Source organism: Tarenaya hassleriana, unplaced genomic scaffold, assembly GCF_000463585.1.
Source record: "Tarenaya hassleriana unplaced genomic scaffold, ASM46358v1 Cleome20, whole genome shotgun sequence".
In the NCBI taxonomy this organism is placed as follows: Eukaryota; Viridiplantae; Streptophyta; class Magnoliopsida; order Brassicales; family Cleomaceae; genus Tarenaya; species Tarenaya hassleriana.
Window position 1 is genome coordinate 210,577 of NW_010965373.1, and position 17,224 is coordinate 227,800.

At 35.7% G+C, this 17,224-nt stretch overlaps 1 protein-coding gene across 41 annotated transcripts; it reads right to left on the reverse strand.

The window, feature by feature from the left end:
• Positions 1 to 2,703: 2,703 nt before the first annotated feature.
• LOC104813441 lies at positions 2,704 to 17,224 on the reverse strand. Of its 41 annotated transcripts, XM_019202567.1 has the most exons (8): positions 9,313 to 9,323; positions 8,637 to 8,663; positions 8,251 to 8,295; positions 8,070 to 8,122; positions 7,070 to 7,105; positions 6,890 to 6,919; positions 6,741 to 6,794; positions 2,704 to 5,346 (listed from the first exon to the last, which is right to left on the reverse strand). In XM_019202567.1, the coding sequence occupies exons 3-8, from the start codon at positions 8,268 to 8,270 to the stop codon at positions 5,237 to 5,239; spliced, it is 303 nt and encodes a 100-aa protein (XP_019058112.1). In that variant the 5' UTR covers positions 8,271 to 8,295; positions 8,637 to 8,663; positions 9,313 to 9,323; the 3' UTR covers positions 2,704 to 5,236. The 41 variants fall into 41 exon arrangements, 1 of the variants encoding a protein (XP_019058112.1); XR_002024219.1 differs by adding exons at positions 16,090 to 16,159; positions 16,273 to 17,224 and having other exon boundaries at positions 2,704 to 6,794; positions 7,354 to 8,122; positions 8,251 to 15,980; XR_002024200.1 differs by adding exons at positions 13,724 to 13,777; positions 14,343 to 15,980; positions 16,090 to 16,159; positions 16,273 to 17,224 and having other exon boundaries at positions 2,704 to 8,122; positions 8,251 to 13,170.

Here is a 17,224-nt window from a genome sequence, read left to right on the forward strand (position 1 = left end):
GACCGTTGGAAATTTGAAATTTTCTTTAGAATTAAAGAAACCAAAGCTGAACGGTTGGTAAGTTGCACTGATTGATTGGTCTGCTAGGTCTGTTTAGATAGGTGTAGATAAAACCAATGTTCAAAGCTGAACATCTCCAAGAGAATACGCTTCACAAACCGCAATATCATTAATAATCCTCAACAATAATGGATTGATAAACTCAGTGTCATCTTTTTAACTTATTATATAACTCAGTAGCATTAAAAATGACATCTTAAACGTGTCATCATTTTCACTTTCGGACGACTCTACAAACTTCATAAAAATTTCATCCTCAAAACCTTCTCGAACATGTGCTCGTCTTAGTGTTTTATTTTAAACTCAGATCTTCGCTGGAGGTTTTCATAGAGAGAGAGGGGAGAGAGAGAGATGAGCGTATCGTGGAGAGAGATGAGATGGAGTTCTTCTAATGATGGAGTGACTATTTGACCGTTGGGAATTTGAAATTTTGCTTTAGAATTAAAGGAAAGAAAAATGACATTTTCCTGTACGGATTTTGTAACATGTGATCCTACACAAATTTTTAATTTGACAAAAAACTATACCAAATTATCAAATGTGTCAAATTGAAACACGAACTACTCAATTTAACTGCAATTTGTTATACAATCCGAAAACAGTGTTAAATGTCCATTAACCGATGACATGGCATGCCACGTGGCATCTGACATGGCACGACACATGAAAAATTTTGTCATGTCAGCAGACCACGTTAGAATTTAAAAAAAAAACAAAAAATCTGAAAAAAATTGCAAAAACATAAAAATAAAAAGCAAAAAAATACACATATATATACATATATATTCATATCTATATACAAATACAAATATAAATATATATACTCCTATATATGTATATATACTTGTATATTTTTTATTTTGTATATATATATACATATGGGTATTTATGTTTATATTTGTATTTATATGTGGATATATATATATACATATTTTATTTTATATGTATGTATGTACGTATATATATATGCATGCATATATTTATACATACATATGTGTATATGTATTTATATATATATGTTTGTGTATATATATAAATATACTTGTATATATATACATATATATTTGTATAAATGCATGTATATATATGTATATTTTTTATTTGATATATATAGACATATATATACATAGGAGTATTTATGTTTATATTTGTATTTGTATGTGGATATGAATATATATGTATATATATATATTTTTTATTTTGTATGTATGTATATGTATTTATATATGTGTATGTGTGTATATATAAATGTATTTGTTTGTATGTATATGTATATATATTTGTATAGATGTTTGTATATATATGTGTATATTTTTTATTTTGTATATATATAGATATATTTTTATATAGGAGTATATATATTTATATTTGTATTTGTATATAGATATGAATACATATGTATATATAGGTATTTTTTTGCTATTTATTTATTTTAATTTTAATCTTTTTTTATTTTTTCAGATTTTTTTCGGATTTTTTTTAAATCTGACGTGATATATTAATGTGGCAAAAATCCATATAGCGTGACACTCAGCTGCCACGTGGCGTGTCATGTCAGCTGCCACGTGGCGTGTCACGTCAGCTGCCACGTGGCGTGGCACGTCAGTGTTTAACGGACACTTAACACCGTTTTCGGATTGTGTAGGAATTTACAGTTAAATTGGTTAATTCGTATATCAATTTAGCATAATTTAGCATATTTGATAATTTAGTATAATTTTTTGTCAAATTAAAAATTTTTATAGGAAAAAGCCACATCTTACCAAGTTTGGTAGGAAAATGTCATTTTCAACGGATTGAGAATCCTCCCGTGATCTGACGGCTCGGGTTGATTGGGAAATGGGCTTAAATGGGCCTTTGTTGATTAATATTAAATGGGCTATGTCGAATGAGAGTCCAACTTAATCCGTTAGGCCTATCCAACGAATAAATGTTTCATCCATGGGTGAAAAGAAATATTCAAATGAAAAAATGAATAAAAATTAGTGATAATAACGTATAAATATCTAAACTTTTATAAAAATCCCATATAAATACTTAGACTATAAAATTTTTATATAAATACTTAAATTTTTAAAAATTCTATATAAATACTTAGACTTTTGAAAAAAAATTTAAACAAATAAATTTCAGATTTTTTTCAAATAAAAATAAGTAATATCATTAACGAATTTTGGGTTTATTTGGGAGTTTTTCAAAATTCTAGGTATTTATATAGGATTTTAGAAAAATTCATGTATTTATATGAAAATTTTATAGTTTAGATATTTCTGAAATTTTTGTAAAAGTTTAGGTATTTATATGTGATTTTTCCTAAAAATTATTGATAGATATACTTTGAATATTTATTGATCACAAAGTAATAAAACGTATTTTGGATATTAAGATCAACATGCAAATGTTTGGAATTTGTAATTAATTACAGTGCACAGATGCGGATGGAATTGAAATCATCCATAACAAGAATATAGACCAATAATAAACATAAAGCTGATTGAGAGGGACACTCAGAATGATGCTTCAAAACTGATTGAAGTATTGGAAAAAAAATTATATGTCGTATATCATGAAAATAGACCAACAATCTAGGAAAATAAGAAAAAGAATAGACAATAACAGTTTTTATTTATATAAACTCTGAGATTAAAGAAAAATTACCAAATTAAACATCTTGTAATGAGAGGGACATGCAACAAAACAGAATTCCTCTTTGTTTAGAACAAGGGAAAAAAACTGATAGCTTTCATGAATTCCGGGGCTGAAAAAGCGAAAATCATGCACATAGCCCAGCACAAAACAATCAGCTTTAACACTCCATCCATACACGTTGGTGCACGAACCGTATTCATGTATCAGTAGCGACTCAAAGTCCCGATCCATACCATACATACTAAATCACTAGAGTGCTAAAATACTGTCCGGATATCTCGAATGTAATCATGCACTACGCCACAATCATAGAGAACTCCTAACCGTACGCCGTGTCCATACCACATAAAATACACGCGGTACTATATTCATACAAATAAAAAACGATCGTGAAATATTTTTCTAACTTTCCGTCACCACAAACACACGTACATGAAAACTCGGACTCTTCCGAATCAACCCGAAACTCCATGCGTAATACTACCCTCGTAATTAATATTCTTTCATTATTTGTACGAACACATCGATCAAACAAGATAATCCTTATTCATATCATACCATCCACACCCAATTGAAAGACCTCAATACCCATTCTTGTATCTAGAAGTGAAAGCTACACAATCTTTTCTTTTCTACTCGGACATATTTATTTTACTAAATTTATTTCTTCTGGTTATATTTATTAATGGACCTTATTTCTCGCTTTACTTACAACCCAAGTTAGCATACCAATATACAATTGCCACACATTCACATACCATTTTGGATAATCCCTAAACTATGCATATTCATCTTACCATGTACCAAATTATAACTCTTTTTTTTTTATATATAATCCGTAATTCTCAATTTACTCCACTGTTATCATAATAACAATTCATCTACTTCAACATTCTACATATAATTTAGGATTTAACCCCAACTAAAAATATTCCAGGCTTCCACCAACTCATTCAAAATCCCTAATATACCTACAATACTTTGCTTAAACTACAAGTAAGAAACATTTTACCAAAAACCTTACAACCCAAGCATCCCGGCCAAGACATCATCACTACGCAATCCTTCTACAATTTTCTCAATTGCTTCACATTAATAAAACACATTTTAATACCAAAATATATAAAACATCACACCCCCATCCTAAATAGGTCTCGGTCAAGGATTATCATCATTCAATCATCACTTAAACATACAAAACCCCACACACTATCACAAAACATTCTCAATCAAAATTAACACACAAAATATCACATTTAGGCATACATTTCTCTTGGCCAGCACCGAAATCATCCTAGAAGTATCAACGTCGCAAACAGCCATAAATCTATTAAAACCCACAAACAGACTTAAAATACCATTTAAAGCTTAGCAACAAACCGGATCACTCACATTAGAGTTTCATCTAAAAACACGAAATAATCAGCGTAAAAGCGGGATTTTCGATCAATTCCCGTATTTTCGGGAACGGGTTATTATAACATTCGTTAGGTCTGCCGAGTATTTCATGCCCTATGATTAGCCAGAGAGTTTTATGGGCAACCAGAGTCAAACCAGTGCAAGAAAACAACAAAAAACCCTGGACTAACCTTTACATAAATATTGATATGAAATGATCTAAGTGAATACAATGCATTACAGATTACACATATGTATACGTTAGCTCAGCCAAGTATTCCGCGCCCTATGATTAGCCACTGAGTTGTGTGATCCAGCCTATGAATGCAAATCATTCCAGATATCGTCTAGAATACATTAACCTAGCTTTGTCTTCCCTCTCCTATGATTAGCTACTGAGTTATATAATGCATCCTAATTAGTTTTTGCTACTAGTTTTATGGGTAACCAGAGTGAAACAAGTGCCAGGAAACAGAGGAAGTAAACCAAAAAAAAATCTGGAGTAACCTTTCCATAACAATTGACATGATCTTATCTAAGTGAATGCACTACAGATAACATCGATGTATATGTTAGCTCAGCCATGTATTCCCTGCCCTATGATTAGCCACTGAGTTGTGTGCACTTTTTCCTACTAGTTTTATGGGCAATCATAGTCAACCAGTGCCAGGAAACAGCAAAAAAATCTGGATAATCTTTCCATAAAGATTGATATGAAATGATCTAAGTAAATGCAATGCATTACAGAAAACATCTATATATAACTTAGTTCAGCCATATATTCCCCACCATATGATTAGCCACTGAGTTGTACAACGCAGACTAAGTAGTTTTAAGGGCAATCAGAGTCAAACAAGCGTCAGGAAGCAGACAAAGGAAACAACAAAAAACAATGTACAATTAGTTTTAGCTACCGAGTTGCACAATGCAGATTAAGCAGTTTTTTTTCCTACTAGTTTTGTGGGCGACCAGAGTCAAACCAGTGTCAGGAAACAGAGTAAGGAAGCAAAAAAAAAATCTCTGGTGTGACCTTTCTATATAGATTGAAATGAAATGATATAAGTGAACGCAATGCATCACAGATACCATCTATGTATATTTCTGAATTCGAGTGAATGTGAATGTCTATTCATACTTGTGTGGCATTTTGAATTCTCAAAGCAAGAGAAAGATAAGACTTCTTACCAGGGAAACTAAGAGCAAGACCAGTGCAGCACCTTGCACCTCCAACATTAATGGCTGCAAACAAAGAAAACTTGACTCAAAGTTAGAAACGGAAATATTTTATGCATAACACAAAAAGAGAGAGGTCAGCTTGCAAAGTTTTAGAACCTCACAGACATCTTTTTCCCACAGTTTCTTCAGAAGGCAAACAACTAAACCGTGTTCTATGGATAGAACAGCACATATCTAACAAAAGGAATCGTAATCATTCAGTTTCAGTTGCAAAAGGAATAATATGCAACAACTGGGCAACTACAAATGACCCTATGAAGCCTTTCTTCTTGAACAATCCAGAACCTGGCTAAACCCAAAACAATCACGTACAGAACAAAACAACAGGTACTAGAGAAATACAGCTTAAGAACTCCATCAAGATTACTGGCATCTTGGTTTCAGAAGTTTTCCTGAAGGAGCATAAGAAAAACGTGACGGTTCTTACCAACGGATACTAAAGATTCATGTGAAATGATCTAAGTGAACACAATGCATTACAGATAACGTCTATGCATAAGTTAGTTTCAGCAATGTATTCCCCACCGCATGAATAGCCTCTGAGTTGTGCAATGCACCCTAAGCACTTTCTGCAACAAGTTTTAAGGGCAATCGGAGTCAAACCAGTGTCAGGAAACCGAGGCAGGAAACAACAAAAAACACTGCATAACATTTCCATAAAGATTGAGATTAAATGATCTAGGTGAATGAAATGCATTACAGATAACATACCTGAAAGCAGTTTTAACTACTAGTTTTCTGGGCAATTAGAGTCAAACAAGTGTCAGGAAACAACAAAAAACACTGGATAACATTTCCATAAAGATTGATATGAATGATCTAAGTGAATGAAATGCATTACAGATAACATCTACGTATGGATTAATTTAGCTCAGCCATGTATTTCTTCCCTATCACAGAGTTGTACAATGCAGGCTAAGTAGTTTTTGCTACTACTTTAATGGGGAATAAGAGTCAAACCAGTGCTTGGAAACAAATGAAGGAAACTGCACAAAAAAGAAAACTCTACAGTAACCTTTCCATAAAAATTGATATGAAATGACCTAAATGAATGCAATGCACTAGAGATAACATCTATGTATACGTTGGCTTAGCTATATATTACCGACCCCATTGTTATCCACTGAGTTGCTAAATGCAGTCTAAGCAGTTTTTTTTTTTCTACTAGTTTTATGGACAACCAGAGTCAAACCAGTGTCAGGAAACAGAGGAAGGAAGCAGCAAAGATCTCTGGAGAAACCTTTCGATACAGATTGATATGAAATGACATATCTGAACGCAATGCATCACAGACACCATCTTTGTATATTTCTGAATTCGAGTGAATGTGAATGTCTATTCATATACTTGTATGGCATTCCGAATTCTGAAAACATGAGAAAGATACGACATCTTACCAGGGAAACTAAGAGCAAGGCCAGGGAAGCACCTTGCAACTCCAACATTAATGGCTGCAAAAAAAAACACCAGACTCGAAGATAGAAACAGAAATATTTTATGCATAACACAAAAAGAGAGATCAACTAGCAAAGTTTTAGAACCGCACAATCATCTTTTTCCTGCAGTAGGCAAACAGCTAAACCGTGTTCGACGGATAGAACAGCACATGTATAACAAAAGGAATCGTAATCATTCAGTTGCAGTTCACAAAAGGTTAAAATACAACAACTAGGCAGTTTCAGAATGATCGTTCTAAATCAGCCAATATATATACTAATGGATATACCTTCGCAGACTGCCCTGCATCCACAAATGAAGGAAACTGCACAAAAAAACTCTACAGTAACCTTTCCATAAAAATTGATATGAAATGACCTAAGTGAATGCAATGCATTAGAGATAACATCTATGCATACATTGGCTTAGCTATATATTCCCGACCCCATTATTATCCACTGAGTTGATAAATGCAGCCTAAGCAGTTTTTTTTCCTACTAGTTTTGTGGACAACCAGAGTCAAACAAGTGTCAGGAAAGAGAGGAAGGAAGCAACAAAAATCTATGGAGTAACCTTTCGATGCAGATTGATATGAAATACCAGTGCAGCACGTTACGACTCCAACAGTAATGGCGGCAAACAACTGAAAGTTAGTTAGAAACAGAAAAAATTTATGCAAAACACAAACAGAGAGAGATCATCTCGCAAAGTTTAAGAACACAAATAGTTCTTTGTGACATGGACACTAAGAGCAAGGTCGTTGCAGCTCCCTGCAACTCCAACATTAACGACTGCAAACAAAGAACACTTGACTCGAAGTTAGAAACAGAAAACTTTTATGCATACAAATTATGCACAACACAAAAAGGGACAGGTCACCCCGCAAAGTAAATAACAAAAAACTCTGAAGTAAACTTTCCATAACGATTGATATGAACTGACCTAAGTGAAAAATGCACTACAGATAACATCTATGTATATGATAGCTCGGCCATGCGTTTCGTCCCTATGATTAGCCACTGAGGTTCGTAATCCTGCCTAAGACATTTTGCTACTAGTTTTATGGGCAATCGTAGTCAAACTAGCGCAAGGAAAAAGCAAAAAACCAGTGCAAGGAAACGTCAACATGTTCCGAATTCTGAAACATGAGAGTGACCTGCAACACCAATATTACTGGCTGCAAATAAAGAACACTTGACTCGAAGTTAGAAACAGAAAATTTTTTATGCAGACTCATTATGAATAACACAAAAAGGGAGAGGTCAGCTCGCAAAGTTTCAAAGCCTTACCAACATCTTTTCCCCGCAGTCCATTCAAAAGGTTAACAACTAAACTGTGTACTCTGGATAGAGCAACAAACACAAAACAAAAGGAATCATAATGACTCAGTTGCCACCAACGAATAGAATAATATGAACCGACAGGGCAGTTTCAGAATGAGCATATTTAATCAGCCAAAATAGGATATACCTTTGCAGTCTGCCCTGCATCTATAAATGACCCTTCACACCCTTTCTTCTTGAACAATCCAGATTGTGAAACCAAAACAAGGAGATGTTGTAAGCAGATTAGTTTTTGTAATCTTTCCATAAAGATTGATATGAAATGATCTAAGTGAAAGCAATGCATTACAGATAATATCTAAGTATAAGTTAGTTTCAGTTATGCATTCCCCACCACATGATTAGCCTCTGAGTTGTGCAATACACCCTACGCACTTTTTGCTACAAGTTTAAAGGGTAATCAGAGTCAAACCAGTGTCAGAAAACAACAAAAAGCACTGGATAACATAACCATACAGAATGAGAATGATATTAAATGATCTAAGTAAATGAAATGCATTACAGACAGCATACCTGAAAGCAGTTTTTGCTACTAGTTTTCTGGGCAATAAGAGTCCAACAAGTGCCAGGAAACAACAAAAAACACTGGATAACATTTCCATAAAGATTGATATGAAATTATCTAAGTGAATGAAATGCATTATAGATAACATCTATGTATCTATTAGCTCAGCAATGTATTTCTTTCCTATGATTAGCCACAGAGTTGTACAATGCAGCCTAAGTAGTTTTTGCTGCTACTTAATGGGGAATAAGAAAACAAATAAAGGAAACTGCAATAAAAAAAACAAAAAAAAAAACTCTGCAGTAACCTTTCCATAAAAATTGATATGAAATGAACTAAGTCAATGCAATGCATTAGAGATAACAACTTCATATACGTTAGGTTAGCAATGTATTCCCAACCCTATTATTATCCATTCAGTTGCAAAATGCAGCCTAAGCAGTTTTTTTTCCACAAGTTTTGTCGACAACCAGAGTCAAACCAGTGTCAGGAAACAGAGGAAGAAGCAGAAAAAATCCTTGGTGTAACCTTTCTGTACAGATTGATATGAAATGATATAAGTAAATGCAATGCATCACAGATACAATCTATGTATATTCTGAATTCGAGTGAATGTGAATGTCTCTATTCATACTTGTGTGGCATTCTGAATTCTGAAAGCATGATAAAGATACGACATCTTACCAGGAAACTAAGAGCAAGACCACAGCTGCACCTTGCAACTCCAACATTAATGGCTGCAAACAAAAAACACTAGGCTCGAAGTTAGAAACAGAAACATTTTATGCATAACACTAAAAGAGACAGGTCAGGTGATCTCGCAAAGTTTTAGAACACAAATAGTTCTTTGTGACATGGACACTAAGAGCAAGGTCGTTGCAGCTCCCTACAACTCCAACATTAATGGCTGCAATGCAAACAAAGAACACTCGACTCGAAGTTAGAAGCAGAAAAATTTTACGCATACTAATTATGCACAACACTAAAAGGGAGAGGTTACCCTGCAAAGTAAACCAAAAACTCTGAAGTAACCTTTCCATAACGATTGATATGAACTGACCTAATTGAATAAATGCATTACAGATAACATCTATGTATATTTAGCTCGGCCATGCATTTTGCCCCTATGATTGGCCACTGAGTTGTGTAATCTTGCCTAAGCACTTTTTGCTACTAGTTTTAGGGGCAATCCTAGTGAAACTAGTGCAAGGAAACAGGAAAAAACCAATGCAAGGAAACGTCAACGTGATCCGAACTCAGAAACATGAGAAAGATACGACTTCTTACCGGGGAAACTAAGAGCAAGGCCTGTGCAGCACCCTGCAGCACCAGTACTAATGGTTGCAAATAAAGATCACCCACATCCTTTCCCCGCAGTTCATTCAAAAGGTAAACAACTAAATTGTGTACTCTGGATAGAACAACAAGCACTTAACAAAAGGAATCATAGTGATTCATTTACCATTAACAAGTGGAATAATATGAACCGACATGGCAGTTTCAGAATGAGCATATTTAATCAGCCAAAATAGGATATACCTTTTCAGTCTGCCCTGCATCTATTAATGACCCTTCGCACCTTTTCTTCTTGAACAATCCAGATTGTGAAATCAAAACAAGGAGATGTTGTAAGCAGTTTAGTTTTTGTAATCTTTCCGTAAAGATTGATATGAAACGATCTAAGTGAAAGCAATGTATTACAGATAACATCTAAGTATAAGTTAGTTTCAGTTATGCATTCCCCACCACATGATTAGCCTCTGAGTTGTGCAATGCACCCTACGCACTTTTTGCTACAAGTTTAAAGGGCAATCAGACAGTGTCAGGAAACAACAAAAAGCAATGGATAACATAACCATACAGAATGAGAATGATATTAAATGATCTTAGTAAATGAAATGCATTACAGACAGCATACCTGAAAGCAGTTTTTGCTGCTAGTTTTCTGGGCAATAAGAGTCCAACAAGTGCCAGGAAGCAACAAAAAACACTGGATAACAGTTCCATAAAGATTGATATGAAATTATCTAAGTGAATGAAATGCATTATAGATAACATCTATGTATCTATTAGCTCAGCAATGTATTTCTTCCCTATGATTAGCCACAGAGTTGTACAATGCAGCCTAAGTAGTTTTCGCTGCTACAGAATGGGGAATAAGAAAACAAATAAAGGAAACTGCAATAAAAAAAAAAACTCTGCAGTAACCTTTCCATAAAATTGATATGAAATGACCTAAGTGAATGCAATGCATTAGAGATATCATCTTCATATACGTTAGGTTAGCAATGTATTCCCAACCCTATTATTATCCATTGAGTTGCAAAATGCAGCCTAAGCAGTTTTTTTTCCACAAGTTTTGTCGACAACCAGAGTCAAACCAGTGTCAGGAAACAGAGGAAGAAGCAGAAAAAATCCTTGGTGTAACCTTTCTGTACAGATTGATATGAAATGATATAAGTAAATGCAATGCATCACAGATACAATCTATGTATATTCTGAATTCGAGTGAATGTGAATGCCTCTATTCATACTTGTGTGGCATTCTGAATTCTGAAAGCATGATAAAGATACGACATCTTACCAGGGAAACTAAGAGCAAGACCACAGCTGCACCTTGCAACTCCAACATTCATGGCTGCAAACAAAAAACACTAGGCTCGAAGTTAGAAACAGAAACATTTTATGCATAACACTAAAAGAGACAGGTCAGGTGATCTCGCAAAGTTTTAGAACACAAATAGTTCTTTGTGACATGGACACTAAGAGCAAGGTCGTTGCAGCTCCCTACAACTCCAACATTAATGGCTGCAATGCAAACAAAGAACACTCGACTCGATGTTAGAAACAGAAAACTTTTACGCATACTAATTATGCACAACACTAAAAGGGAGAGGTTACCCTGCAAAGTAAACAACCAAAAACTCTGAAGTACCTTTCCATAACGATTGATATGAACTGACCTAAGTGAATAAATGCATTACAGATAACATCTATGTATATTTAGCTCGGCCAGGCATTTTGCCCCTATGATTGGCCACTGAGTTGTGTCATCTTGCCTAAGCACTTTTTGCTACTAGTTTTAGAGGAAATCATAGTGAAACTAGTGCAAGGAAACAGGAAAAAACCAATGCAAGGAAACGTCAACGTGATCCGAACTCAGAAACATGAGAAAGATACGGCTTCTTACCGGGGAAACTAAGAGCAAGGCCTGTGCAGCACCCTGCAGCACCAGTACTAATGGTTGCAAACAAAGATCACCCACATCCTTTCCCCGCAGTTCATTCAAAAGGTAAATAACTAAATTGTGCACTCTGGATAGAACAACAAGCACTTAACAAAAGGAATCATAGTGATTCATTTGCCATTAACAAATGGAATAATATGAACCGACATGGCAGTTTCAGAATGAGCATATTTAATCAGCCAAAATAGGATATACCTTTGCAGTCTGCCCTGCATCTATAAATGACCCTTCGCACCCTTTCTTCTTGAACAATCCAGATTGTGAAACCAAAAAAAGGAGATGTTGTAAGCAGTTTAGTTTTTGTAATCTTTCCATAAAGATTGATATGAAACGATCTAAGTGAAAGCAATGTATTACAGATAACATCTAAGTATAAGTTAGTTTCAGTTATGCATTCCCCACCACATGATTAGCCTCTGAGTTGTGCAATGCACCCTACGCACTTTTTGCTACAAGTTTAAAGGGCAATCAGACAGTGTCAGGAAACAACAAAAAGCACTGGATAACATAACCATACAGAATGAGAATGATATTAAATGATCTTAGTAAATGAAATGCATTACAGACAGCATACCTGGAAGCAGTTTTTGCTGCTAGTTTTCTGGGCAATAAGAGTCCAACAAATGCCAGGAAGCAACAAAAAACGATGGATAACATTTCCATAAAGATTGATATGACATTATCCAAGTGAATGAAATGCATTATAGATAACATCTATGTATCTATTAGCTCAGCAATGTATTTCTTCCCTATGATTAGCCACAGAGTTGTACAATGCAGCCTAAGTAGTTTTCGCTGCTACAGAATGGGGAATAAGAAAACAAATAAAGGAAACTGCAATAAATAAAAAAAACTCTGCAGTAACCTTTCCATAAAATTGATATGAAATGACCTAAGTGAATGCAATGCATTAGAGATAACATCTTCATATACGTTAGGTTAGCAATGTATTCCCAACCCTATTATTATCCATTGAGTTGCAAAATGCAGCCTAAGCAGTTTTTTTTCCACAAGTTTTGTCGACAACCAGAGTCAAACCAGTGTCAGGAAACAGAGGAAGAAGCAGAAAAAATCCTTGGTGTAACCTTTCTGTACAGATTGATATGAAATGATATAAGTAAATGCAATGCATCACAGATACAATCTATGTATATTCTGAATTCGAGTGAATGTGAATGCCTCTATTCATACTTGTGTGGCATTCTGAATTCTGAAAGCATGATAAAGATACGACATCTTACCAGGGAAACTAAGAGCAAGACCACAGCTGCACCTTGCAACTCCAACATTCATGGCTGCAAACAAAAAACACTAGGCTCGAAGTTAGAAACAGAAACATTTTATGCATAACACTAAAAGAGACAGGTCAGGTGATCTCGCAAAGTTTTAGAACACAAATAGTTCTTTGTGACATGGACACTAAGAGCAAGGTCGTTGCAGCTCCCTACAACTCCAACATTAATGGCTGCAATGCAAACAAAGAACACTCGACTCGAAGTTAGAAACAGAAAACTTTTACGCATACTAATTATGCACAACACTAAAAGGGAGAGTTTACCCTGCAAAGTAAACAACCAAAAACTCTGAAGTAACCTTTCCATAACGATTGATATGAACTGACCTAAGTGAATAAATGCATTACAGATAACATCTATGTATATTTAGCTCGGCCAGGCATTTTGCCCCTATGATTGGCCACTGAGTTGTGTAATCTTGCCTAAGCACTTTTTGCTACTAGTTTTAGGGGCAATCCTAGTGAAACTAGTGCAAGGAAACAGGAAAAAACCAATGCAAGGAAACGTCAACTTGATCCGAACTCAGAAACATGAGAAAGATACGACTTCTTACCGGGGAAACTAAGAGCAAGACCAGCGCAGCACCCTGCAACACCAATATTAATGGCTGCAAACACAGAACACTTGACTCGAAGTTAGAAACGGAAAATTTTTATGCTCAGCGAAGTATTTCTTCCCTATGATTAGCCACAGAGTTGTACAATGCAGCCTAAGTAGTTTTTGCTACTACTTAATGGGGAATAAGAGTCAAACCAGCGCGTGCCAGGAAACAAATGAAGGAAACTGCAATAAAATAAAATAAAATAAAACAAAAACCCTACAGTAACCTTTCCATAAAAATTGATATGAAATGACCTAAGTGAGTGCAATGCATTAGAGATAACATCTACGTATACGTTCAACCCTATTACTATCCACTGAGTTGCAAAATGCAGCCTTAAGTTTTTTTTCTACTAGTTTTGTGGACAACCAGTGTCAGGAAACATAGGAAGAAGCAGAAAAAATGCCTGGCGTAATGTTTCTATACAGATTGATATGAAATGATATAAGTGAGCGCAATGCATCACAGATACAATCTATGTATGTTTCTGAATTCGAGTGAATGTGCACGTCTATTCATACTTGTGTGGCATTCCGAATTCTGAAAGCATGAGAAAGATACGACATCTTACCAGGGAAACTAAGAGCAACACCAGAGCTGCACCTTGCAACTGCAACATTAATGGCTGCAAACAAAGAACACTAGACTCGAAGTTAGAAACAGAAAAATTTTATGCATAACACAAAAAGAGAGAGGTCATCTCGCAAAGTTTTAGAACACAAATAGTTCTTTGTGACATGGACACTCAGAACAAGGTCGTTGCAGCTCCCAGCAACTCCAACATTAATGGCTGCAATGCAAACAAACGACACTTGACTCGAAGTTAGAAACAGAAAACTTTTATGCATACAAATTATGCACAACACAAAAAGGGACAGGTCACCCCCGGAAAGTAAAAACAAAAAACTCTGAATTAATCTTTCCATAATGATTGATATGAACTGACCTAAGTGAACAAATGTCCTACAGATAACATCCATGCATATGTTAGCTCGGCCATGCATTTCGTCCCTATGAATAGCCACTGAGTTGTGTAATACTGCCTAACCACTTTTTGCTACTAGTTTTGTGGGCAATTGTGGTCAAATTAGTGCAAGGAAAAAGCGAAAAACCAGTGCAAGGAAACGTCAACATGTTCCGAATTCTGAAACATGAGAGTGATATGATCTCTTACAAGGGAAAATAAGAGCAAGGCCTGTGGCTGTGCAGTACCCCGCAACACCAATATTACTGGCTGCAAATAAAGAACACTTGACTCGAAGTTAGAAACAGAAATTTTTTATGCAGACTCATTGTGCATAACACAAAAAGGGAGAGGTCAGCTCGCAAAGTTTCAAAGCCTCACCAACATCTTTTCCCCGCAGTCCATTCAAAAGGTTAACAACTAAACTGTGTACTCTGGATAGAGCCACAAACACCGAACAAAAGGAATCATAATGACTCAGTTGCCATCAACAAATAGAATAATATGAACCAACAGGGCAGTTTCAGAATGAGCATATTTAATCAGCCAAAATAGGATATACCTTTGCAGTCTGCCCTGCATCTATAAATGACCCTTTGCACCCTTTCTTCTTGAACAATCCAGAACGTGAAACCAAAACAAGGAAATGTAAGCAGTTTGGTTTGTTGTTCAAAAACAATCACTTGGTTTCAGAAGTTCCACTGAAGGAGCATAAGAACAAACGGCTCTTACCAGTTTGGCAGTCTCAACAAATAGAATTTAGAGGTAGAACCCATCATTGCTACTTCAACACCGACCAACATAATCACTCACAGTGCCAGAAACGACGCCAACTCAAAAATCACAAGAACAATCAAATAAATACACAAGAAAAGTTCAATGCCAGAAATGGATTGGCCCCATTTCTTACTTTTAACACGATCATTCCACGAGGTTAATATAACTACAGATAAAATCTGACTCACACGCACATAAAAATGTAGAAAAGGAAATAACAGCACCGTAGCCAAAGATGGAGCCATTACGGTTCTGTCGGCACCATTCCGGTGAAGCGGACGAGGCAGACGAAGGGACAACGGATAGCCAATGCCTTGGAAGAATCATTAATGTTAGGATTAGGGCTCGTATCAGGTTCGATATTCACGTCAACATGATCCGAATTCAGAAGCACAAGAAAGATATGATTCGTAACCGGGAAACTAAGAGCAAGACCGGTGCAGCATCCTGCAACACCAACATTAATAGCTGCAAAACAAAGTTCACTTGACTCAAATTGAAACATAAAACTTTGTACAGACACATTATGCATAAAACGAAAAGGGAGATGTCAGCTCGCAAAGTTTCAGAGCCTCACCATCATCTTTTCCCGGCAGTTGCGTCAAAAGGCAAACAACTAAACTGCGTCTGGATAGAACAGCAAACATCTAACAAAAGGAATCATAATGATTCGGTAGCCATTAACAAAAGAAATAATATGCAACGATGGGGCCATTTTCAGAATGATCGATATCACCCAATATACATACTATGGATATACCTTTGCATACTACCCTGCAACTACAAATAACCCTTTGAAGCCTTTCTTCTTGTATAATCTGAACCTGAACCCAAAACAAGGATATGTAGTTTAGCAGTTTGGTTATCTCAACCAGCAAAAGAGGCAAAACCCTTATCACTGGGTTTCAACATTGGACAAAAACAATCACAAAGGGAACAAAACAACTGATACTAAAAAAACTGGTTATTACATCAATCAGGATAGAAAACAGGTTACTTGGTTTCAACAGTTCCCCAGAAGAAGCATGAGAATAAACGTGACGGTTCTTACCGTTTGGCAATCTCAACCAACAGAATTTAGACTCTTAGTGGCAGAAGGTACTTCAACACCGGCCAACATAATCAGACAAAAAATTAAACAATCTTTCTAAAATTGAAAAAACAGAACAAAAAAATTACCAAATCGAACCTGAACCAAAATCCCTAATGACAATTCCTACACGAGACGAGAGAGGAAAAACGACAGTATCAAATCCCATTTTCTGCACCGGTGAAAGTTGTCGGAATTTAAGTCAATTGCATCACTGTTTCTTCCTATTCGAGTCTTGAACAAGCAACTTCTCAAGTTCAAGAAACTATTCCATGGACTCTTAAATCGGAAGTTATCGAACTGAAACAAAAATTTCCAGAAAATTCTACGTTTACCTGGATATGGCCGCCCGGATTACCTAGAATTTCAAACTGACCGTGAAATTTGAGGATCAGATTCACGTAGGAGGGGGATTTCGGTGGCGATTGCTTCTCGAACTGCAGAGCATTGTGATGATCAGACTGCATATTTGAATCTATCGTTGAATGTTTTAGCACCGTGACTCAGGGTTTGACTTTTGGCTTCGGAGAGATTGGGAAGAAAATTACGGATCGACGAGTTCGAGATGCTTCCGCGGAATCCATTCTTGCAGAACTTGGCTGGCGATTTCACGGATAGCGAG